We start from the raw sequence: 26,510 nt of genomic DNA, 5'->3' as shown, positions 1-26,510 counted from the left end.
TTTTAAATATCAATTTAATTTGAAATAGCCTTAATAATTATTATTAAGGCTTCAAGTTAACAGGTTATGCCAGATGCTTTCAAATTTTTTTTTCAAAATTTAAGAAGAAGAAGAAAGGCATAATCATCATCATCATCATCATCATCATCAACCGACAGACGTCCACTGTTGGACATAGGTCTCTAATAAGGTCTTCCTCATGGCACAGTCTTTCACCGCCTGAATCGAGCGGCTCCCTGTGACTCGTTTGATTCGTCTGTCCACCTAGAGGGGGTCTTCTAACGCTGCGCTTTCAGGTGCGAGGTCGCCATTCCAGTACCTTGGGAATTGGGATCGTATTTTGTAAATATATATTGGCTTTTCGAATTACGAGCGCTCATTGCCACTTGAAATGAAATGAAATTAAATGAAATGAAATTCAAATATGGATCTGACACATAGGTATAATACTTACTTAGAAAATATTACTGTCTGTCAACATAATCTATGACAACCTCACAACTAGTACGTAATACTACGATAATTTTAAAATAAATTTGAGTAGTGAGCAGGCTTCATTTTCAGATAAGTAAATCCCTATTTTATTATTCAACCATTACCAGTACATATAAACACAACTTTCATTCAAAAATAATAAGTTTATAGCGTAATTTTACGAAGAAATGGATGCGCGAAGCTCCGCCCGCCATGACAGCCAAAAGGCTACTGACAGGATTTAGCGCCTGCAAGAAAATGAATAATTTCCGTTCGTTTTAGATTATTTAAGAAATGAAAAACATTTAGTTTAAAACCAATAATTTAAAATGATAAGATAACCTAAACATATTGTTTTGTGATGGTTTGAATTTAACACGTTTAGCCGTTAAAGAAAAAAACAACAAAACAAGTTGATCATAGCAATGTTTTCAACATCAATTCTTCAAAAAACGGGATAATTTGAACAAATGTGATATAGGTCATTATGATCTTCACAAATTGAAGTTTTTTATTACATGTATTTAATAGCTATTAATGCTTTAGGAAAGAAAATCTTTTTCTTCAAATTTACAGCATTTTCGCGATTTGACACTTCCTTTCCCCTTAAAGTGTAATCACAGCGACTGATTAGCGGCGCATGCTAACGAGCGAATTCGCACCCGATTCGTGAAATCTTTGTTATTGTTTGGAATCAGCTTAAATAATGTTTTGTAAGGTCATCGTTATCTTCGTTTACTGGTTGGAGAAAACAATTTTCTTCAACTTAACTGATTATACCTACTTGATTTAGTTTAATTATTTTAATAACTAGCTGCCCCGGCGAACTTCGTACCGGCTAACAGTCGATTATTTTTCAGGAATTTTTAAAAAAAATTCTCTCCGTAAGAACCATCCCCGTACTTCAAGGAATATTATGAAAAAAGAATTAGCGAAATCAGTTCAGCTGTTCTCGAGATTTGCGATCAGCAACACATTCAGTGATTCATTTATATATATAGAGATTAAGTGTTATTTCTTATTTGATAATAATTTCAGAACAATGTGATTCCTTCAATGAATGTACTTGATGATATTTTTTACTTAATGTTATTTATTAAGTACTATTTCATAATCTTGCACGCCTTGTCCATACACCTACTTATATGGCAATATGCCGTGACTAATTTTATGTAACGAACTCTTATCATAGGTAAGAATTAGTTTTGCTAACGAACCGCAAAACTAACTAAATCTGTTTTAGAATGTGCAGATAAAGCCTTTCATAATGATACCCCACTTGGTATAGTTATCTTACTTTGAAAATTGAAAATACCAATTCTTTGTTCATGAACACATTTTAATTTGTTTCTTGTGCTGTAACCACAAATTCATGGTTTTATAATTTTTTCCTTTACTTGTACTACAAGACGTACCTACCTGCCAAATTTCATGTTTCTAGGTAAACGGAAATTACCCTATAGATTTTCTTGACAGACACGACAGACAGACAGACAACGAATTGATTCTATAAGGGTTCCTTTTTCCTATTGAGGTAAGGAACCCTAAAAACAAACAGATATTTTACCTGTGGATATCTGTTGATGGTGTTCGGATGCGGGTAGGGCTGGTAGCCCCGGTAGCCCTGGATGTTCCTCATCATGCCGTTGCAGCCCGGCAGCACCGCTGGCGCTAGTGCCTTCTGCAGCTGCTTCTCTTGCTTGCGATACTTCGCCCGACGGTTTTGAAACCAGACCTGTACAATGTTCAAGATTGGTATAATGTACTAATATACTTATATACAAATATTGACCTAACTTATAGGTCTAGGTAGGCTACACGGATTTTCATTAGTATTTTTAATGCTCCTAGCACACTGATGCATTCTCGCGGTGTATGCGTTTACGGTTAGGTACGTCCGTCATAGGAATAAAAATGTGTATCGTTTCGCTTCCGCGCACATCCGTATATGCGTTGATGTGCTAATGGCGTAAAATATAGCAGTGTAGAAATTAATATGCAGTTTTTTAATATCAAAATCACAATAAAATAGTACGCTGTACTCAACTCAATAATTTTGTCAAAATTCGGTCTTTTCATATAGGTATATCTAGCCTCTAGGCAATCTTTACCAGTGATCTGATTTTTTTTATTATCAGGTAGATTTTTGTAGATTAGGTACCTACTTAACGGGTGTTACAAAATAAACCTAGGCATAAAAATACATAATACCGAATTATTCTTACAAAATTGTGTTTTAGCAGATTTGTGTTGGCACCACTACCACATTCACAGTCACTGTGGATGTGGTAGTGGTGCGTATATCTTGCATAGTTGCTTGCTTTTCCTGTTTGTTTAGTAGTGGGAGGGCAAGTGGTGCATATCGAATGCTGCACGTTAATACAGATTTGTCTGTTTTGGTCATTGAATACTTAATCAGTAAGTTTTTTTCTTACGGAACGCAGTCTATACTTAGTTTTGGTTGGCGGATTATAGCGAATTAAGTTTGTTGCTCCTTGTGGAAAATACGAACATTGATTTTCTGGCCTACACTCTTCCTAAATAATTCACCAAGCATATAACAAAGTACAAAACATCGCCGTAATCTGTGTTGTCAACGGGAATGAGGCGTGCGTACTTTGATATGGTGATTACAGCTGATTAGAGGGAGAGGGCCGAGGGAGCCGCCCTCCGGACGCACTCCCCATACAAATAACACCGATACATACCATCCCACCACTCAACGTAGCAGCTACGCTAATTCAAACCCTCTTCCTAATGAAATAGAGTTGATACTACGATGGATTATCCGAATATATAGTACGCATAGTATATACATAGTAGGGTGAAGAAACATAAATGGGATATTAGTTTTTTTCGCAAAGCAATTCGACATCCGTCCCTTGTGCGCGTTGTGATGAAAAACGAGGCAATTTCCGAAACGGGTTTTATGGTATCTGTTACAGAGTTTCATCTTTTAGGTATTCTAAATTGCGAAACTTACTGACTGATTTATCAAGGAACTTGAGATTTTACATGTTCTTCCTGTGTTTCTATATGATGTAGGTAACGGGATCATTGATATTTTACAAAACCTAAAACCACAGCAAATTCGCGGGAAAATCTTAAATTAATTGAGGATATTTAAAAACATATTATTTAAATAAATAAATAAATTAGTCATTTAGTAGGAAAACCCATCTATATAAGTAGGTTTAGTTACATTTGCATAAATGTAGGTAGGTACTTACTTATTATTTTATTATTATGTAACAGAAGAAACCAACTAATTATTAATTTAGACTGTAGGTAGACATTTTCTTAAAATTGGTGGATCTAGGTAATAATAGAACATTGGTCGGTACATATTAAGTATATTTGTTTACTAAACATGGATGTAAAAATAAATTAATAAATAATTGCTAATATTTTATAGCAGTCACTTTAGACGAAAATCGCCTCTACAGCACAGAGGCGATTCACGAGTCTACGGCGTAGCCCGTAGGCCTCCCTCTACTTAAAACTTCTAGCAACAATCATAACTTTAATAGGTACATACCTAGGTAAGTATATCTCACATAAATTAAAGAAGTTAAAATGCCTAAAATACTTTGTCTCTGTAACTTATTTTATTCATCTCATCCATTTATTCGACTCATTATTCATTTTCATTCGACATTTTACTAACTCTATCAACATTATTTGAGAGTCTATTCAATATTTAAACTAAGCTATGTGTAGTTGATAGAGAGCACGGATATATTTTTTTCCAAAACTCAAACTAAACAACTCAAAGTCATTTTTGTCCCAATAATATAAAAACCTACGCATTTATCCGAACGTCGTCGTCATGTTATCCGTTCAAAATGGTCGCCTTTAAACTGAAAAAGCACGGATCCAACAAAACATTTTCTTATTTCCAATTGTAGAATTCATTTGAGGGCAGAGACAATGTCGAGAGGCGCGCGGGGAGGATGAGCGGCTAACTTCGTTACGGATCCATTTGATGGGATTGCAATGCCTCAGGGGCCACCCACCCCTCACCCTTCCCTCCACCCCCTGGCTCGCCTGACAGCGTTGTATTTTTATATCGAAATTTCCTCTACAAGGAGGGTGCCCAACGTCGTCGTCGTCTTTAACGTTTACATTCTTATGTAGCGTCGCCTGAACGTTAATAGCCTCCTACGAGTATGAGAGCACCAGTGTAGGTACCTACGAGTAAGGCCAACTTACTGTACCTACGTGTATTGCTATTGGTACTCATGCTGCGTACGTTTCACGAGCTTTTAAAGGCGGGATGTATGCAAAAGTCTGCGATGTAATGACATTTCGTCGAAGCTTTCATATTTTTAAGCACGACTTTGTCTTTCTGAGAGACTCATTTAAGGAGTTTATTACAACGAATTAGGCAAGATGTAAGAAGTCAACAATTTTTTTGATAAGTACATAGAATTTCCTTCGTGAATAGGTACTTTATCGTTAAAGAATTTTTGGTACGAATTATTTATAAATAGAGCTTGTTCTTAAAAACAAACTTGCTTGCTTGCTTGCTTGTTGTTGTTGTTGTTTCTGAGTCACGTTCTGAATAAAATATCTTAAGCACCGAATTAGGTACTCCTGGGACAAATCAATAGCGTGTGTCCCGAGGGATTGAGCAATTTTAAAACTGAGATAAGGATCGCTGACAACTGTAAGTATTTCGTATTCATACAGTCGAGGACGACAGATGGCGCTTTAATTCAATCCGCCTCCGGCCTACGCTACAAATTATATTACCGAAGTATTCTCGCATCATTGATATTTCGACAATTCCAGCTAAGAAAAAGACCGACGGGAATCGTTTTCGCTTTTATTCATATACTAGGTAGGTTCTCTATTTGGTTGAGACTTAGGGCGTTTGTGCACTCATTCGTATTCGATGCGTTTTCGTGATTCGTGAAAATACGATTCGAATTGGCCGTCATAGAAAACGCACGTACGCTTGTGCACACATTTGATGCGTATCCATACGGATCCGTCAATATACGATTAAAATGAGTGTTACAAGCGCATGTACATTTTGTATGAGAACTATTTTGAATTGTATTTTTACGAAAACAAATAAGTACGAATCGAATACGAATGAATCCACAAATGGCCTTAACCAGTTAAAGCTCTAGGTAGAGTCTAAAAACTTTAAGGCTCTTCCTCTTACAGAAAATACTATGTAGGTAGCATACCTACTATCTATAATATGTTAACAGCTAGGGTAGTCCTAACCAATAGTTAGTACCTAATTGAATGAAGGTACTTTATAGTTTTACGGAGAGGAGAACTATGTCAAGCGAAAAACCTTCGCTGTTGAGATTGAGATCAGTTCGTAGAACTCGTAGTTTAATTTATTTTTGTTTTAAAAATGTTGTCGTTCAAGCTAGGGACCTTTTAACCGACTTCAAAAAAGAAGGTGGTCCTCAACTCGGCCCGTTTTTTTTTCGCCTTTTTTTTTCGTCGGCTTGAAATAAGAGAAATGGCTCCATAAATGATTACTCAATATTTCCAAAGAGATACAAGTTGATATAATGCGTAGGTAAAATTAGATACTTCTCACCCGTGTGTCTTTATGTGTGATTGTCAAAAATACGATTTTAGCCCTTATTTTATAGGTGAACCGTACTTTTGACATGACAGTTGACCCATAGAGTTAAAATGGCGCGTGAGAAGTCATTTTGTACGGACTATAAATGAATGCATTCGCTAAGGGCGGTTACAGACTAGCGTATTTTTTGCGTGTATACGGTCGTTTCAGCATACGCGCTTACACGCACGCTACATTACGCGCTTCAAAAAACCGGACTCGCGTATACGGGCATATTTCGGCGTGTTCGCTCGAACCCGGCGGTGGCCCGGTGGGTGGTGGTCTCTCGCGGCTCGCGCTTATACGAGCTTAGAAGCGCGTCAACGCTCAGAGTTGAGCGTGTGCCAAAAGGCGCGCCTATACGCGCCTATACGCGCCTATCAAAACCGAGCTCATACGCGCGTATAAAACGCTAGTCTGAAACCGCCCTAAAGCTCTTTCAAAATAAAGATTTTTTCGTTCTAGGAACTTTGATACATGGAATTTTGTTATATGCTTAGTAGGTAAATTATCTAAATATACAAAAGGAAAAGGTGACTGACTGATCTATCAACACACAGCTCAAACTACTGGACGGATCGGGCTGAAATTTGGCATGCAGATAGCTATTATGACGTAGGCATCCGCTAAGAAAGGATTTTTGGAAATTCAACCCCTGGGTTTGAAACTTATGTAGTCCACGCGGACGAAATTGCGAGCATAAGCTAGTTTAAAATAAAGTGTCACAACAGACCTGTATCCTCGCTTCGTTGAGCTTGGTCGTCCGCGCCAGCTCCTCTCTGCAGTAAATGTCAGGGTAATGGGACTTCGCGAACGCCGCTTCTAATTCCGCTAGTTGCTCCTGTACGGGGAAATACGAATTTTGGATTTCATACACTATGGTCCAATTATTAATGAATAGGAATTAATGTGGTCATTATTCTAGCTTCTGGCTACTAGTATTTAGTTAATTTTTGGTGAATATAGATACGTAACCTATAATCCGATTGCTAATGATGGAATTCTAAGTTTTTAAATGCGTCATTTTTGATAGTAATTAGTATATCTATGAAGTCGTGTCGTGAAAGAAGTGTGACTGATAAGGGGAAAACGCTGAAGTTCTTTCTGAGCCACATGCCCCCATAGCTAAAAAATAGATATATAGATAGATAAAAATAATAGATAGCTGTATTCATATAGGTACGTATAAAGTACCTGCTTGAATGTTGTCCGATTCCGTCATCTCGCAGGCGTGAGATAGGACGCCGTGGGCGGGCTTGTGTTCCAAGACCTGAGCGCTGAGGGACGGGGCAAAGCTAACGTTAGGACCTGAGGCGTCTGTCCTTCCCCGCCAACTTCAAGTTACAGCTGTATGTATCAAGAACATGGTGTCGTCCTCTACCGTCGTCTCGCGGGTCACGTTGATGACTGAGAGACGAGGACAGCTAGTGAAAGGTGTCTCAAGCTTAGCTGTAGGTGTGTATAAAGTATGTACCTGCGTGAACGTCGTCCTGTGCCGTCGTCTCGCGGGCGTGGGACAGGACGCTGTGGTGGGCGTGTGGCCCACATGCTGGGGACCGAGGGATGGGGACAACGCTGATGTTCCACCAGAACCCGTCCCGCCAGGTTCAGGTTTTAACTTTTTGAACGCTCCTTCAGCTGTTAAAGAAAATAAAAGCTTTACCAATGCTACAGATTCTTTTGACGGTAACTAGATGGAACAGAACAAGACTTGTTTAGCGTTTATCTCAGTAAGTTTCGGCTTGGGTAAATTATGGAAATATTAATCGGAGAAAGCTTTATATCGATTTAGAACTTTAAACAGTATTTTTTTATGTTTGTCTGTCTGTACCAATATTGATCTGAAATAAACAAAATAAGTATACTTATTGTTTACTTGTGACAAACCTATCCTGCAGACATTGTCACGACGCTTGTCGGCATTTACCACGAGAGAGCGAGATGTTGGACTACTGTTACTCTCCTTATACAGTGCTAATATTACTTATGTAACTTTTCTGAAATGTTTTGTGTTGCATTGTTTCCCATTTTTTTTTGGAAAATTCAAGTGAACGATAGGTACTTATAGTACACGACAGGTTGAGATGGCAATCGGGGTATGAGGCGGGGGGACGCGACGCCCCGCATACCCCCACGTCAACCGCGCTCGCCCACTGAGTTAGCGCGGGGGCTGTGTGGGTGGGTGTGCCGGGCGTTTTCTCCCCGATTGTCGTTTCAACCTGTCGCGGACTAAATCCTGATTTTTATCGACAAAAGCGACCACAAACTTTTATTTGTTCAAATTATTTCAATCATTAAAATAATTCATCGTTATAATTGTATAAATCATCAATTCATCACAACATTAAAATTAGCTGCGATAGTCTTCCGTACTCATTACATAAACATTCGTACAAACGTAGCAAAGCAAATAAGAGCTTGCTAATACTTCACAACAAAAGGTCTGATCACTCGACCTCACTTAGCGCGGGTCCGGCTGACTCAAAGAAACGCTTCTTATTTGCATAGCGGCCCGCATCGATCCTTACCCTAGGTCAAGTTCAGACCGGTCGTAATTGTAATTGCGTTGCTTTAACACTGTTACAGCTCATGATTCGGCACCGACTCCGTGCACCACTCGGAATGAATGAACAGCTTGTTGCTTGATTTTCACGAGTTTACCTATAGGTACATATAAATATGACTTTTATACGGAAATTTTTCAAGGCGTCTATAGTTGCCATCGTAGTATTTCTGAAAATCATATCGCACCTGGTATTTAAATCTACGTAATCATTACCAAAGTTATATTTTTACCAATATTTAAATATATTAAAGGATAAGGTGGCTGACTGACTGACTGAACTATCAACGCACGACCGACTGACGGATCGGACTGAAATTAGGCATTGAGATAGCTATTATGACGTAAGACATCCATTAAGAAAATATTTTTGAAAATTCAACCCCTAAGGGGATAAAATAAGGGTCTGAAATTGGTGTAGTCCACGCGGACAAAGTCGCCCGCGACTTTGTCCGCGTGGACTGGACATAGCGTAGAATAGAATTTATTTTTATTCAAGTAAACTTTTACAAGTGCTTTTGAATCGTCAACTAGTTTAATTTACCACTGGTTCGGAATGCCGTTCCTACCGAGAAGAACCAGCAAGAAACTCGGCGGTTGCTCTTTTTAAGAGATCAATTTGCAATATTATTATACCATACTGTACTAACATTCCTTTCAAATATTATATCTAGACCATGAAATACTTAAATTGAAAAACTATCTCTTGGATAAAAATATAGATATTTGGTTCCTCAATTAGTTACATAGCAATCACACGCTTCCACATACACGAGTCTTTACGCCCGTTTCTGTAAAAAATTGCATATTGGCGACATAATCAGTTTACCTTTGGTTTCTCTGAGCTTCTGAATTAAGAGGGGGAGATTTTAAAAGCACCGTCAGAGGTCGGTTTGGCAAGTATTCATGCATTCCCTTTGACGTCGTTCCAGCTACTTATTAATTAAAATGGAGCTAAGTGTTTGCGTCCGCGGTAAACGGAGCCTTTTAACGTTTAAAAGGCAGTTTTTTTCACTCGCTTCTATGTTTTACAAGCTTTGCTGGCGTATATCGGTTACGCTTTTCGCTTGACGTTTTTACGGTAACGAAATTAAGGTAACGTTATAAATTTTTCAAACCTTGATTTTTAAATTTGTAGCTGTTAATATTGATAATGTGACAAGGGGAGTATAATTTGTTGTAACTACACTGCAATTTTTATTATTGTTAAACTTTTGCCTGTGAATTTGTCTAGGTATGTGGATTTACTGAAGCTGTCCTGTAGGAACGCTTTTCTCTGAAATAAAAAGAAGCCTATGCCAATGTTCAGCTATTTACCTTTCTGTGCAATTATAATGATCTGATTTTTTCCAACACGTTCACATTTCAAATGTTACTAGCTGATGCCCGCGACTTTGTCCGCATGGAATTAGGTTTTTGAAAATCTAATTCCATGAACTCTTTGATTTTCCGAGATAAAAAGTAGCCTATGTCACTCTCCAGGTCTTTATCTATACCCATGCAAAAAATCACGTCAATCCGTTGCACCGTTGCGACGTGATTGAAGGACAAACTAACAAACTAACAAACTAACAAACTAACAAACCAACAAACAAACACACTTTCGCATTTATAATAAGGATTTTAAGTACATCATCTCAGTTATATGTTCCTACTTTATATTATTTTATCCTTACGATATTCTCGTCTCGTCGTTCTGTAAAATTGATAAAAAATCTAATTCAGTGCTTTCATTGATTTTTCCTCGTGCAATTGGAACAAATTATCACTACAATACAGCTAAATATTACTTCTACTATATTAGTAGGTGAAAATTTATATCTGGGCCGGTCAGTACCCTATAATCGAGAGTACAAAAGATTACAACGTGCCAAAATCGCGAGTGACTTGCGACAAGTCAACGCACAATATTTATTTGTAGCGATGAAGGGAACATTTGTTCGGGGGCGTAACAAGGATTCAATGTAACATGTCATTAGGGGCCCCTAATCCCCTAATTATTACGATTGACATAAAAGCGCCATCTGTGGTGGTGGAGAGGTGTCGGATGACTGCACTAGCAAAAAGCAACAGTGGGCTTTATTTTAATCCCTATCAAAAATAAAAAGCTTAAAAAATGCCCTGCATGAACGAGATTTGCCCAAGAATGTTAATTATTTTAGGAAAAGGAATCAAACTAACAAACGAACAAACAACAACAACAGCATCTTAAAGTTTAATAAAAAGAGCATTTAATTTTTTTTGACAATTAGAAGTAAACGATTAAACTTTAGATAGATATTCAAAGTTAAATATGTAGCAATGTTGTTAATTGGCAATTATATCATGACATTTTTTTAACAAATAACAACGTTACTAAGCTACTTATCGACAGATATCAGATACGATTGCTTATTAATTTTTGCCATAAAAGATTAAGTAGTGCTAAGTTTACTGTGTGTAGTACGTGTGTAAGTACGTATTTGGCCACTAGAATCTAGATACACAATGCTTCTAAAAAGGAAAACGCAAAATAAAAGTGGTCAGTATGACGAGATTCGTAACAAAGTATAGAATTTTCTAGTGCTTATTCTGAAGTGTAAAAAGCGCTCTTGAAAATCAAAATTTCGTATTAAAAATAGAAATCTATTACGTATTTGGCACCCCCGGGGGCGCCACGGGGCTCCACGGTTTCGCCCTTCAGCGTCCATATGTTGTCGCAAGCCCTTAATAGATTTATAATCGGCGCAAATGCCGCAAATCCCCCTGATTGCGATCTTTGATTGATCATACTGCTCAAGTACGATCTGTACTTGCGATTTGTGATATATTTTATGGGCTGATCATGCTATTAAAAATTGTGAGTCAATGGCTTAGCATCCAGCTGATCTTGCATCCAATGCAAATTTGCTGTTAAGCTGATATTTGTTTTAATTTTGTTTTATACATTAGGGCAGTTATTTTTTACCCCTGACGCAAACAGCTATGTTTGATGAAAATATGTTCAACCGTTTCAGAAGTATCAGCTATTTTCTCAGTCGAACAATTGATATGTATAATATCGACTTGAATTTGTCTTATGGACTCAATCCCGACTACAATGCAATATTATTATGGTAGCCTTGACCTGTCGGGGGTGACTTAAATTTTTAATTTACATTTGTTAAATTAATTAACTTTGTTTATATTGAGCACTATATTTTCCACACCATTCCAATTTTTCCTGTATTTTTGTATGTATATTTTTTGAGTTGTCAGCAACAAGCATTACAATTAAGTTATTTTTATTTACAATTGAGTTTATTTTACGATTATTTTAATTTCGCTCCCAAATTAATTCTCTTTGTGGAAAATAAATAAAATAGATAATTTTTACATTTTTAAACTGAGTAAGAAAATAAACTGTTCTAACAAAATTCCTCAACAGCTCCACAAAACCCTACCCGTTACACTGTTGGTGTGTCTATTCCTCCCACAAGCTTTACGCTTAGTTGGAGGGGAGAGGGGAATGTTAGTCATGATTAACATGGCTGATATTCTTTAAAAAAGCCGGTCAAGGAGAGAACACTTTAGGAAGTTAATAGACTGCGCAATCTAACTGGTTTAGTAATTTTTTTTAATTTACATTGAATATTACAATAAAACTTAAAGCTAGCCTTATCTAATTATTATTATAAAAATCATGCCCGCGTGGAATGGTGCCAAGAATACTGACTGCATTTACGCGCTGGAAAATTAATTTTTCGTGAACACATATTAATTTTTTTGTGATGTAACCACAAATTCACTATTTTCGGATTTTTTCCTTTACTTGTGCTATAACACCTACCTACCTGCCCAATTTCATAATTTTAGGTCAACGGGAAATACTCTATAGCTTTTCTTCACAGAAACGCCAGACAAACGGACAGACAGACTTTTTTCCTTTTGAGGTACGGAACCCAAAAAACCATTCAAGAAAACGTAAAAGCTTATCGATTTATACTTGTAAGTCTGCTAACAATCTAAAATTCGCTACACTGGACATTATTCGTATTTCTATTTAACCCATTGGACATTTGTAACTTTTTTCGAGTGGCAGCTGATCGTAATGACAATGGGTTTACACTTTGATAGGATTAGGGTGCGCGCGAGTCACCAGCCTCTCCATTATATCGAGTGGTCTCTTTACTAGAGATTTATTTATGCGCATATTGCTTCGCTATTTAAGGGATTGTGCCCTGTGGTTTTGATTATAAAGTACGTACCTACCTAATGGTTCTGATGAGACAGTTAATAAATAAATCGAAGATCTTTTGATGCTATTTTGAGAAGATGGTAATTAATAGGCCATGTTCTTTTTATAGTATTCGTAAATAGGAAATATTTTTTGGGCCACATTCATCCATAGGTAGGTACTCGTAAATATAACTATAATATACGAGTATCATCTATAAGCATAAAACGGACCGGCGAATACCTAGGTACCTACAGACTGGGTCCCGAACCACAGCGTCTTTTTGATAACAACTTATTACAACTTAAACTCAGCAGCATTCACTATGGGCTCACGCTTGATTATAATCACACTAGATGGAAAATGATGATGTGGTCTAAAATAAGACGCGTTTGCCTTTATGATGCCTATTCACTCTTGTCACTCCTATACACTTTGTAATCAGTTCATTGTAGGTATACGACGACGACCTCCCTGGCGCAGTGGTGAGCGCTGTGGTCTTAATAGTGGGAGGTCCCGGGTTCGATTCCTGGCAGGGGTTTGGAATTTTATTATTTCTAACTGGTCTGGTCTGGTGGGAGGCTTCGGCCGTGGCTAGTTACCACCCTACCGGCAAAGCCGTGCCGCCAAGTGATTTAGCGTTCCGGTACGATGCCGTGTAGAAACCAAAGGGGTATGGGTTTAATAAAAACTGCCATACCCCTTCCAGGTTAGCCCGCTATCATCTTAGACTGCATCATCACTTACCATCAGGTGAGATTGCAGTCAAGGGCTAACTTGTATCTGAATAAATAAATAAAAAATACCTAATGAAAATGGAAGAAGAACTCGAAGGATGCGCAGCGAACCTGAGCGCGCTACTATGCCAAAATAGGTAAACCTCACTTTTAACACACAAAGATTTGTTAATCAGCCAGTTTCCTCTTTAATCACAAACAAATCTGTCATTTTGTCACAACTCGCATCATTGGTCAACAAATGTATCGAATAAAGCTAAAAGGATGCAGGTAGAGTCCTACACATTGATCTTTTCAAAATCGTCGCACGCGACCGCCACGCGCCTCTGATTGAAGTAATCCTCATTGTCAAGCGTCGCGTAGGTAAAGCGCGTAGGGAAACCCACTAAGTACCATGTGCCACCAATAACCCTTTAATGTTATGAATGGTATGAATTTGTACACATCAATGAATACATATTTTGACCCAGTAGGTAAGCCAGTAACTTAGTAGACTAGCAGCTAAAATCGGTTTCTCGAAATTAAATAATTCCAGTTTTAGATATAAGTACATTATTATTATCGATACCTACTTATCTATAAATAATAAGTGATAACCTAGCAGACAGACAGACACAATTTCGTATTTACAAAAATAGTATGGAACTATGTATAAAAAAAAAGTTAAATTCTTTAATCATTATATTATTGAAGAGGGTTATGGGTCGGCAAAAAGTGACCGTGAAAAATTAGCGCTTGCCCACGAAGATTTAAAGTCGTTTGAAAGAAAAAATATTTTTGCTTATTTTTCTTCGCCCAAGTCCTGATAGATTTAATTAAATAACTTCGTAGCAGATTCTATGAGATTTGTATAGGACTGCATATCTTGTACTTTAGCGATTGAAGGCTAGGTAAGGTATGATAATATGATATCACATAGGTAAAATGACATAATAATAAGATTTTACTAGAAGACGCTAAAGAAGTGTGCACACTGTACACGTCCCGCTAAGTCATTGTTAAGCGCAAGTGGTGCTTGGGACGTGACGCGCTTTTAAGCAAGCTCCAACGCTTTTATAGCTAAGTATAGGTACGTATAAACTGTCTAGCTATATAGTATCTTGTAGGTTTTTAGTAGGTTCTTTTTATAAATCTAATGCTGTTTTAATATTCCCTTATATTTACATTTAACTTGATTTTCTACTTAATAATATTCTTTTTATAAATTTCATGCCGTTTTAATATTCCCTTATTCACATTTAATTTGATTTTCTACTTAATACATTATGACTGCAGAAGTTAATTGAAATATACGTTTATCTACAAATTTATTTATGGTTCTGAAATATAGAGCATCTCTAAATATTCTTTTGTAGCCAAGACGCAGATCTCTAAACTACAGAAAATTTAATATAAGTATGTCGGTTAAAACCTTGGTTAAAACGCTGTTAAGTTTTTATACTTGGCGAAAATATAAAAATCTATGATTCCAACCAATAGAGAACATTGGTTGAACCTGTGGTTGACCCAATGTCGAATACAAATATCGCAATCCAAAGCGACTTTTTCATACATTCGTTTATATTCAAAATGGCTGTTTATTTGAAAACTACAATTACTTATATCAATATACGTACCTATATGTGTTTTTGTGTCTGTTGTCAAAATCGTCATGAAATAGAAATATGATTGCAAATAGCAAAAAATTCGAAAATTGTTCCAAATATCTAGCTTTTTTAATTTTAATTGGAAATCGTGTTAATTTTGTTGTAGTTTTTTTTAAATTATAATAATTGTATAATAATACTACCAAAAAGACATGAATTTGTTTTTGTTTTTTAAAATCCAGTTTATTTTAAAACGCTGTATCTGATTTTGTTCCCAAGATGTAGCGATTAAATTTGATGAGCATGAATTAATCATTTAAAATGACTAACAAATCAAGCTATGAAATAAGACAAACTAATGCTCAAATTTCGGACACGTAGGTACACCCCACTATCCTGAATATGTACGTATTACAATTTCAATTAGAGTAATATTGCAAACAATCGCCCCGGGGCTGACGTCATGAATACGAAATGTCACTAACGACCGTCCCCCCACCACCTCCCCTCGGGCGAAGCCTGAATTTTCAAGCGGCATTTGCGGAGTGTGTATGTAGCTATATGTAGGTATATGTGGTATGTTATTGGTCCACTGTGGAATTACCTTAACGTTTTTATATCAGGTAGGTAGGTATGTATGTCTCTTTTGTTACAGACTACTGCTCTACCTACGTGAAACTCGACTACTCTATCTGAAATATTTCGACATAATATTATGATAGGTTCTTGACGTGATTAAGTGGGTGTCAGTCTAATAGACGGAAAGTGTCTAATTCGAGACGAAAAATTACATTTTCTTAAATTGACCCGAATCATTATTTTTTACGGAATTTGGCAACCGGAAAACGAACGCGATATCTTTTGGCCAGGGTTACGACCATCCCGCACTACCTTCCCTCGGGAGAAGCCTGAATTTTCAAACGGCGTTAGCGGAGTGTGTAGGTATGTAGCTATTCATATTATGTAGGTATAATATGTGGCATGTTATTAGTCCACTGTGGAATTACCTTAACGATTTTATTTCGTAATAGCTGATCCCCGCGGCTTCGCCTGTGTGGATTTAGGTTTTTAAAAATCCCGTGCAATCACCAAGATTTAGGAATGCAATTCCTTACAGAATCAGGGCTGAGGAGTTGGGTCCTCGAGTTCAAAAAGTATTTACTTGGTAAGTACCTCCAATATCAATTTATAACCGACAGTTTCTAAATCTCATCAGTCTTGGTGGTCAGGTCCCCTGCAGCATCAGGATTGGAGATCTAATTTTTTTATGTAACAATGTCACAAAATTTCTCTATCGATAAAAAAAATACGCAAATCGGTTAAGAAAACTCGGAGATTTCGGTGTCATCATCATCATCATCATCATCAACCAATAGACGTCCACTGCTGGACATAGGTCTCTTGTAGGGACTTCCACACGCCACGGTCTTGCGCCGCATGTCTTCGGTGTCACATAGGTAGAAAAATACAACTCCTCCTTTTTTAAAAGTCAGCTAAAAAGTAGCCTAGCAAAAACCTTAGTTTTTGCTAGCGTTCTGGTTATTGTTATACTATCTAAACACAATCCAATACCATTTGCCTCATTTTGTAGTTTTAGTGATTTAGTATTTTTCAAACCCGCAATATAATATACCTACTTAGCGTTCAAAACTGGGGTCCCATGCCCCACCTACGACGTGGTATTGACTCCGAATGTCCTAGTTACGCAACGTTCGTTGACCTCTAGGGTCAGTCAGATGTTTTATTTGCAATATATCGAGAACTTTTACAAAATATAGGATATTTTTTAATTTATTTTCGCGTTTTTTTGTGGTATTATATCAGTAATCATCAGTACTATCACCTGTCTTCGTTTTTGCTAGCGTTTTGGTTACATCCTGTATCTAGTTACCTAACTAAGTACCAGCTGGAGATACAGGCTACTTTTTATCCCATCAAAATCAAAAAGCTCCCACGGAATTTTTAAAAACCTAAATCAACACAGACGAAATCGCGTGTATCAGCTAGTTAAGTAATATTACCGTACATATTAACGTTTTTTTATAAATTGCGTAGGTACCTAGCCATTGGCACGTTATTTGGAATAGGCACAGCAAAAAATACAAACTGACTGCAGGTTGGCTGGTGGTTTATTAACTGATGCACTAACTGCTTGATTGACACAGTTTCGGTACGATGAAATGTACGATGGATGTCGCTGGCTTCCTTGCAGGCTCGCCTGTTGCCACTTTCCCCCTTCGCTACACTCGGCCTGTTGTGCGGCTATAAGTCTGTCCGTCCATCCGTCTGTCAAACCTGCTTATTTCAGTACATCTAAAGCTATGTATGTATGTATATACTTTATTGCACCACAAGACGCAAATGACAGGTTACAAAAGATAATATACAAAAAGGCGGTCTTCTTCTAAAAAGCTATCGACTTGAAAGGAATTGCTTGCGATTGTCCTTAGGTATAGCAAATGACAGGATTCAAAAAATATTACTACTGCTAAAGGGACTCTTTGGCTCTAGATTTTAAAATATGGAAGGGCTTTATTTGCACATTCTTAGATAGTTTATTTATTTATTTTTAAGTTCCTTAGTTTTCGGCTTATGAAGAAAAATAACAAAAATTCTCGTCCTCTCCTCCATGATCTCCAAACTTTACAAAGAATTATTATAAACACTAGCTTATGCTCGCGACTTCGTCCGCGTGGACTACAAAATTTCAAACCCCTATTTAACCCCCTTAGGAGTTGAATTTTCAAAAATCCTTTCTTAGCGGATGCCTACGTCATAATAGCTATCTTTATGCCAAATTTCAGCCCGATCCGTCCAGTAGTTTGAGCTGTGCGTTGATAGATCAGTCAGTCAGTCAGTCAGTCACCTTCTCCTTTTATATATATAGATTATTGCAAGGAAAATAAAACCAAGTCTCTAACTAGCACAGTTTTTAGAAATAGCAATAAACCTTTATCCGGTGCGAGGTCGCCATTCTAGCACCTTGGGACCCCAACATCTATCGGTTTTCCATAGCCACTAAGGGAAACGCTGGTATAGTCGTCAGTGTACCGATACCCGTCAGATTGTAAAAAATGGTTAGCTATTAATTTCTAGCAAAAACTAAATGAAAACTTTTTATGGCAACATATTTGTGATAGTATTTTCCATAAATTAGTATAACAACATTTAGTCTAAACCATAATAGAGTTGGAGAAAAACGCATTCAAAGTTAGCATTTTCAAAATTTGTGTTTTTAGCCAGGTTTAGTCACTCAATCGTAGTCCTACATGCTAGTATTCGAAGAAAGTTTTGAAACATCTGTTGGCCACTGTGGTAAATCTGATTATTTTATACAACAGTCAAGTTAATTTTCTAACGAAATAATCTATAAAACTGTGTTACTTTTATTATTATTTTTGATTTAACGCATGTGACATCTATTGGTACTTTGAAATACCTACTTGACCCAATACTCGTCAAAATTCATACTATTTTGACGGTTACTGGGACACACTAGAAAAATGAACGTAATACCGACACTGTTCAATTTTAAACCTTATTGCAACGTGATAAGAGTTTCAGTTGTGGTACACAGACAGTGACAGTTTTGGACAGTTAATCTGTACTTGAATTGATATTTAAATTGAAGATGCAATGTTTTTATTTTTAAACCTGACTACGACGAAGTTAAAGTTTTATAATTATGTTTTTATTTTTTAATAATATTAATTATTAATAATTAATTATTAATTAAAAATTAATTATTAATTAAAAATTAATTATTAATTAATTAATAATTAATTTTTAATAATATTAATAATTTTAATTATAAAACTTTAACTTCGTCGTAGTCAGGTTAAAAAATAAAATCATTGCATCTTCAACAGCCACACAGATACGGGAATATATATTTGACCGAGCGAAGTGAGGCCTCTGAGTTTACTTTAGTGAAATGGCACTTGTCCGTCTGTCCATCAGAACCTTATAACTTCTGAATTACTGAACTTAATTACTTCAAATTTAAACATAAAATGAAAACTGACGGCCTTCAGACGAATATTGCATACAAAAATATAAAAGCTTTATTTCAGCGGGGCTCTCATATGAAATAGGGAGTTTTAAAGTGGCGATTGAATTCGACGCTATATGTCAAAAACGGCGACATATTAGAAACTGAAACTTGTGTATAATTTCAGTTATATCGTGTACTTGAGCAACAAAAATTTAAATCAGATATATGTTATAAAGAAACGAAATTATTTCATTTTTAATGGGCATCAGTATTTTTAACATAACTTTACAATAATCTTAATATATTATATGGCACTGTTATGGGATAATAGAGTTATGGGATACCACGAGTTCTTAGTTCGGAGTGGACCACCGACCACTAGTTTAACGACATAATATTATTATGTATATAACGGCTACATTCCACGATTATTTTGTTAATTTTATTTGTCGATTTCTCGACCCAATTGCACGATCTTTGCAATTGGGTCTGGGATGGAGAGACTCTGAGCTTTTTTATGAAGTTCGTAGTTAGCAATCATGTCTCGGAACCATATGTCAATAGGTATACATACCTACTCGTCTACAAGGTCGAGTGCAGAGCTCTTAATGATTACTGGGTGGGGCAGGAAATCAGCCTTAGTCATGATTTCTGTCTTACTCATGTCCATTTCTAGGCCCACCTGTTCTGAAGCTCAGCTGTCATTGAGCATTGCATTAAGGTCTTCCAGAGTCTCTGCAATAACGACTATACATTGTCATCGGCAAATCAAAGGTGAGTGATGTACTCGCCATTAATGTTAATGCCAAGTCCGTTCCAATCCTGAAGCTTAAAACAGTCTTCTAAAGCAGCGGTAAAGAGCTTCGGGGGAGCTTCCTTCCCTGGTCCTCAATGTGGACTGACATCGTGGTGGTTTTCGTACAAGCACTTCAGCACTTGAATATGCCAGTAGTCGATTTGGCACCTCTATGGCGATCTCAATACAGCCTATGTTTCCAAGGAATCGAAGGCTTTTTCATAATCCAAAAACGTTAAACAAAGTGGCCGATTATATTCTTCAGTCTTCTGTATAATTTTCCGCAGCGTGTGGATGTGATCCAGGTCCTGAAGCCTTTTCGGTATTTTTTGCTATCGCATTGAGTGGAGTTTCAAAGAAAGAGCGAGAAAATTTGGGGTTCATAAATATAAATATTAAAATATAACAAGCAACAGAAAAACAATTTTAAAAAGATGCCTATTTGACTAGTAGTCATCATCCCTATTTGAACAATAGGTATCTAAAAACAACTTGAACAATATAGTAGGTAATGCTACCTAATACTCGTAGGTGGACCCCCCACTACGTGGACGGACGATATCATTCATTTGGATTCAAGTGGCGCAAGACAGTGGCGTGTGGAAGTCCCTACAAAAGACTAATGTCCAGCAGTGGACGTCTATCGGTTGATGATGATGATTTTTTTTTATTTATTCAAATACAAGTTAGCCCTTGACTGCAATCTCACCTGATGGTAAGTGACGATGCAGTCTAAAATGATATATCATAGACAACGTAAACAGCCAAAGACAAGGCGCGGATTTCCCGCCATGGCATGGCTTGAAAGCCCAGAATCCAATAGTTTTCCATTTAAAACGACTAGTCAAATTTATATTTTACACATTTTCTCAGCTCAAGTGGCGATGTAAAAAAATCACAACTTGAAAATGAAATTAAAGTAAACCTTATGTCTAAGGCAATAGAGTTTAAATTATTGTTAAAAATTGACGAGTTCTGGGACGCATTGACGATAATTAGGACAAATCTGACGGATACAGGTACAAATCACTCATTTTTGTATTTTTTAATTATTTAATAACATTAATGAAACTTATTAATTCCAAAATTATATTTAATAAATAAATTATAATATTTGCTTTCTTGTCATGTAATTTGAGAGATTGATCTTGCCTCAACTATTGCTGGTTTCTTAGTTATTTTCAACTGAACACTACATCTTTAGATCAATGAGGTACCCTGGATGGTGCTATTATCAGTATTCTGTGGTCTAGGTACTGATCTAGTGATTGTACCTAACCTACTCTAACGTACCTGTGTGGTCTTGTAAGGAGCGACTAAGGGGCGGTGCCGGTGGTGTTGCCGCGTGGTCGCCACCGTACAGTCCACCGAATTCCTCCGCTGACGATGACGACGCATTACTGCACTTCCGGCCCTTGTCCGGCGTGTACTTGCTTTCCCCGCTCGACTGTAGGAACTTGGCGTCGGACTGGTGGTCATCGAGGAGTCCCGGGACGCCGAGTAAACCTCCCACCAAGTTCGGTCGCAGCTCTTCCATGATCTTGGATCCCTGAGTGCCGCCGCCGCCAGCGCTGAAGTTGAGCTGGCGGCTGAAGAAGGCCGGGAAGATGTTGAACTGCTGTGGGTCGGGCAGTGCGGCGAGCGGCGGCGCGGGCGGCTCGCCGGCGCCCGCGCACGCCGAGCTCTTGAACTCCACCGTGCTGTAGCCGGCGCGCTGGCTGAGCGGGCAGCGCGGCTCTCCCGCGCTTCGGTACTCGTGCTCCGTGCCGTCGCCGTCGGCTCGGCCCCGACGCTCACTGACTAACCACATTATAGTGACGTGGTGTGCCGCCGACCCGCGCGCTAATTGTTCGCGACTGCGCGAGAGGACCTCACGTCGCCGCCCTCGGGCGAGAGCGAAACGGCTCGCTCCCGCGCCCCCGTGATCGATGTGAAATCTTTGTAGGGATGCTGCATCTCATTCATCCCCGGCGCGAGCCACGCTGGATCGTCGAGGGCGCGGCGGCGGGCGGGCCCCGGCCTGCGAGCCCGAGCCCTGATTGGCTGACGCCGGTCGCACGGAGGCTCGGCACCGCTCCAGGCCTGAAGCGCTTCTCTTTGTTTTATTGTCTCCATGGCTTCGTCGATCTTGCGTTGAAAGTTTATGCATTGTACCATGTTTTGTTCTACAAAACACAAAATCACGTATGAACTTCTTGAGGTAAAATGTGCTGAAATTGACGTGTGCCGTTTCATTTTTTTTCAAGGGTGTTTTGGTTTTGTGGTGCTTTGTATACGAATTTATGTAAATAGGTACTAAGGCTTCTAGCTATATTGTGCTTAATACTCGGGCATAATCATTATTTAAATCTGTGAATGTTGAGAAAATAATTGTAAAATGATTTCATATTTCATTCCCAAAGGCAACGTTCCGTAGCATTTTCAAATTCTCAGCAGGTACCTACCGATCTTTTTTTTTTTGAAAAATAAAATTTAAAACTTGGATAGGTAGGTTGGATACCTACCTATCCACTTAACTTTGGTTTTGTCGTTTTTTCGTTTTTATGTCTCTTGAACCATGGTAGAGAGGTGGCAAGGAGAAGTTGAGGAAAGATTACGTATATAGCTTGACGTTGATTTTTATTTTAACAGGTAGATACCTATTTATGCATCTATTTGAAAATACTTTGAACACAAACCTACTTTTTTCATTAAATACTCATGCACAGGCGGAGTCTAGGCAGAGTTGGTAGGTATATTCAACTAGATTTAACGACCGACGCGACTGCTAAAGTTCCCGTGCGTTACGACGCTACCAAGTAAGTTATCTTCCTATTTTCTTAAACAACGGGTGAGGTTTGAACCGGCACCTTTCGGATTTCAGCCCATTCCTTTAACCGTTGAACTATCGAGGCAGAAACAGTAAGTATTATTGCGCCGCTGTAATACCCAATTACTCAAATGTCGAAAAAGTTGTTAGCTAGGTATTCTTTTTACCCAAACTATAGGACTTGCTTAGGCTTGCCGCCTAGATAATGGTGGCAGTAGGTATTTCCTGATTAATTGAAGGTGCAACACTGGTAGGTAGTAGGTATATCTACCTATTAAAAGAATTATTTTACCAAGAATAAAATAGAATTATTTTTATAATCTAACAATTCTGAACATCAAAAAGAGTAAAATGTTACCTATTTTGAAAAAAACCGGCCAAGTGCGAGTCAGACTCGCGCACTGAGGGTTCCGTACTACAATCGTATTTTATCGACATTTTGCACGACAAATCAAAGAGTAGGTAGGTATTATGCCTAAAAATAAATGAAAACCTGTTTTAGATTGTTCAAGTAAAGCTTTATCATATGATACCCCACTTGGTATAGTAGATAATCTTACTTTGAAAGTTGAAAATAGCAATATTTGTCCTTGACCACAATTAATTTTTTTTCGTGTGATGTAACCACAAACTCACAGTTTTCAGACTTTTTCCCAAATGTCTGCTATAAGACCTACCTACCTGCCAAATTTCATGTTTCTAGGTCAACGGGAAGTACCCTGTAGGTTTCTTGACAGACCGACATACACACAGACAGACAGACAGACAACAAAGTGATCCTATAAGGGTTCCGTTTTTCCTTTTGAGGTACGGAACCCTAAAAATCATTTGACTTGGACTTAGACTTTAAGGTATTTTTAATTTCAGTCACGTGGTGGTAGGTAGGTAAGCTGGCGGCCTTCTAGTCGGGATGTCCGGGCACGCACCTCTAACTGTTTTTAAATGCATTTTAAATAGCTATATTTAAAATGCATTAAGTTTGTCTGGTTAATCGTTTATCATCTTTTTGATGATAAGTATGCATCAACCCTACCAATAGTAAAGTGATTGATATCAATATGAAGGGTTATGGAATATGAATTTAATATTATAGCTGTTATCGCAGTCCGTTGTATCATATTCTCGAAACAAATGCCACTATTTGAATATTTTGCCATTGTTCAGAAGATCAAAGATACCTGCTATTGATATGAATTCAAACCACATGTAGATACCTACCTAATACGAATTGTATTGATAAGCTAGTTATATTTGTTCAGTTAAAATCAAATTTAAATACTTACAAATTCTAAAGTTGATCTAAGAATAATTAAAACTTTGAATCCATTTCAGAGAGCGAAGCACCAATTAAAACTAGCTCCCAACTTAATAAGACATCTTTCACACACATGTGAAATTTCCTCAAGACATAGTGTAAGTCATTATAACTTTGTATGAATATGATGAATATATTATTATACCTAATTACTTACTGAAAGTGAGGATATGGTGGTAAAGTATAGAAAGTCAGAATGTTCAAGCATTGTTACGAATTTTTTGGCATAAGTTAGTCCGTTTTTCCATGTTTTTTACCACAGAAATCCGAATAAGTACTTAGCCAGAATAAGTAGGTAAGTATACTTTACCTTACCTAAATTATTTTAAACCTTTGTTATTCGTTCTCAAGGCTGTTTAGTGTTTTGCGCCAAAGCAACAACTTGCGACAATGCAGCCATTGACATGCTGTAAAATGGGAATATTACCACAGTTCACGACAGTTAGGGAACTTCGTCGAGGCTTCAATATTTGACGCTAAGTAGCCTATGATGAATCGCCTATTTTTCTTTGGTTCCACGTCACCATAGCCAATTTTTCGATATCGATTTTGATACTTATGTTATCATCGATTCGAGATCAAATCAAGAATTCCCTCATTCTAGTTTGCTCTATTACGGCACGACAGTCTGCCAACGATTTTCGTTACAATTTAATTTTTTTCACTCGCAGCCTCGTGGCATGTCGCAATGTCGTAAGTACTATGTTTCCATGGCATAAATTAAGCTTCATATTATTATCTACGATACGAAAGTCATTCGGAGTAAATTTTTTTGGCCCGTAAAATTGATTCGGAATAAAATGTGGACCTTCTACAAAATTTTACTTAGAAAATATGTAAAAAAAAATGGTTTTACCGACCCTGCCAGGATTCTAACCTTGAACCTTCTGATCCGTAGTCAGAGGTGTTATCCGTTGTGCCACAGGGCCTGTGTGCAATGAATGCTAAAATAAGATTCATGTATGTTTTGACTTTTGATAAAATGATTTAGTAATCAAAAGCGGCTGCAACCACGAACCAACATGATAAAATTATTTTTATAATGTTCGCTTCAGATATATCAAGTAATCACTAATTAACGCATAATAAATAATTAAGATGTACTTAGATGTTTAATTCAGGGATTAATTAATAATCTCGCAAATACTTACTGATAAATAGTAGGTAGATCCTACTAAGAATTAAGATAGATGACACAAAAAATAAAAATATGTAATATGTTCCTATTAATTACAATAGGTAGGTGATATGTGTGATAATTACAATAAGGAGGTGGTAGAATGATATTCTGGTGGTAGAATGATGGTGGTAAATATTTAACTTCACTTCTGGTATGTTTATAGATACTTAACTGTATCATTGTCATAATGAAGAACACGTTACTGAAAACTGCACCGAAATCGGTCAAGCCAGAAGCAAGGAAATTGCTAACATGGAACATACATATACCTATTACCTGCATAACGATAAAATACTTACCTAGATAACTTACTTTTCTTTAAGTCGTACAAATATACTTACCAACGCAATAACACTTTCCAAGTTCCAATAACACTGTAAGTTAATACAAGTCGCGACATAAGAAATCACTGTATGTAGGTACCTAAATAAAATAGCAAATGAAAACACTAATTTTATTTCATAGAAAAATCGGCAATAATTTGCGACATTTGTTTGGACATGTGTCGTCTACGCCCAATCCACCCCTTATACTTTACGATATTCCTACGTAGGTAGGTACATGAAGCGAGCTGTGAAGCAGAGGCAAATTATACCTCTTTCAAATATTATTTATTGGCGCCACGTGGCTGAATACAGCGCGATCTTGGCGCGGGATAAACTTGTTATGTTGTGCACATGGAGATTTATTGACATTTTAGTAAATATCTGTAGGCGCGCTAGGCACGTACATCAGAAATAGGAAGGAGAATGACCGATAATTATTATTATTAATCCTCAGCCGACATCAGAACGTATCAGAACGTAGTAATTAACCACTAGGTACTTTAATCAATGATCTTTACAATTAGTTCTCAACACTTTAAACAACCTATTGGATGAGTCGGGATTTACTTTCTTAAAATGAACCAGGCCGCATATGTGAACTAACGATATTCTTGTGTTATCAAATTACATGGACTATCCTCAATTATTATCATGGAAACTCTCACGTATAGCACAGGGAAACTATCAACGCAAGGTAACGAGGTAAACCTAACCTAACCCTACCTAGGTCGCCTCCAACCACCCCTCACAGCGACCCCTCACCTCACTCTAACCTAATCTCAACATCATCATCATCATCATCATAGCATCATCGCATCATGTGATTAGGGCACAATTGCTATTGCAACCTCTGAATCAAATCACTAGCCATTTCTTTATCTGATCATCTAAAGACAATCTACCACTGGTTCGGAATGCTACAGCCTACCGCGAGAAGAGCCA

At 37.5% G+C, this 26,510-nt stretch overlaps 1 protein-coding gene across 1 annotated transcript in view; it reads right to left on the bottom strand.

The window, feature by feature from the left end:
- LOC117989434 (homeobox protein unc-42) overlaps positions 1-21,748 on the bottom strand; it is a 34,044-nt gene extending 12,296 nt beyond the window's left edge. The window contains exons 1-4 of the mRNA XM_069503781.1: positions 21,232-21,748; positions 7,542-7,705; positions 6,801-6,908; positions 2,042-2,209 (exon numbers count right to left, since the gene is read on the bottom strand). Coding sequence (XP_069359882.1) covers positions 2,042-2,209; positions 6,801-6,908; positions 7,542-7,705; positions 21,232-21,748 — 957 coding nt within the window. The remainder of the gene's footprint in view (positions 1-2,041; positions 2,210-6,800; positions 6,909-7,541; positions 7,706-21,231) is intronic.
- Positions 21,749-26,510: the final 4,762 nt, after the last annotated feature.

This window comes from Maniola hyperantus, chromosome 16, assembly GCF_902806685.2.
Source record: "Maniola hyperantus chromosome 16, iAphHyp1.2, whole genome shotgun sequence".
NCBI classification, from domain to species: Eukaryota; Metazoa; Arthropoda; class Insecta; order Lepidoptera; family Nymphalidae; genus Maniola; species Maniola hyperantus.
This window is presented reverse-complemented; position numbering and strand designations above follow the sequence as displayed.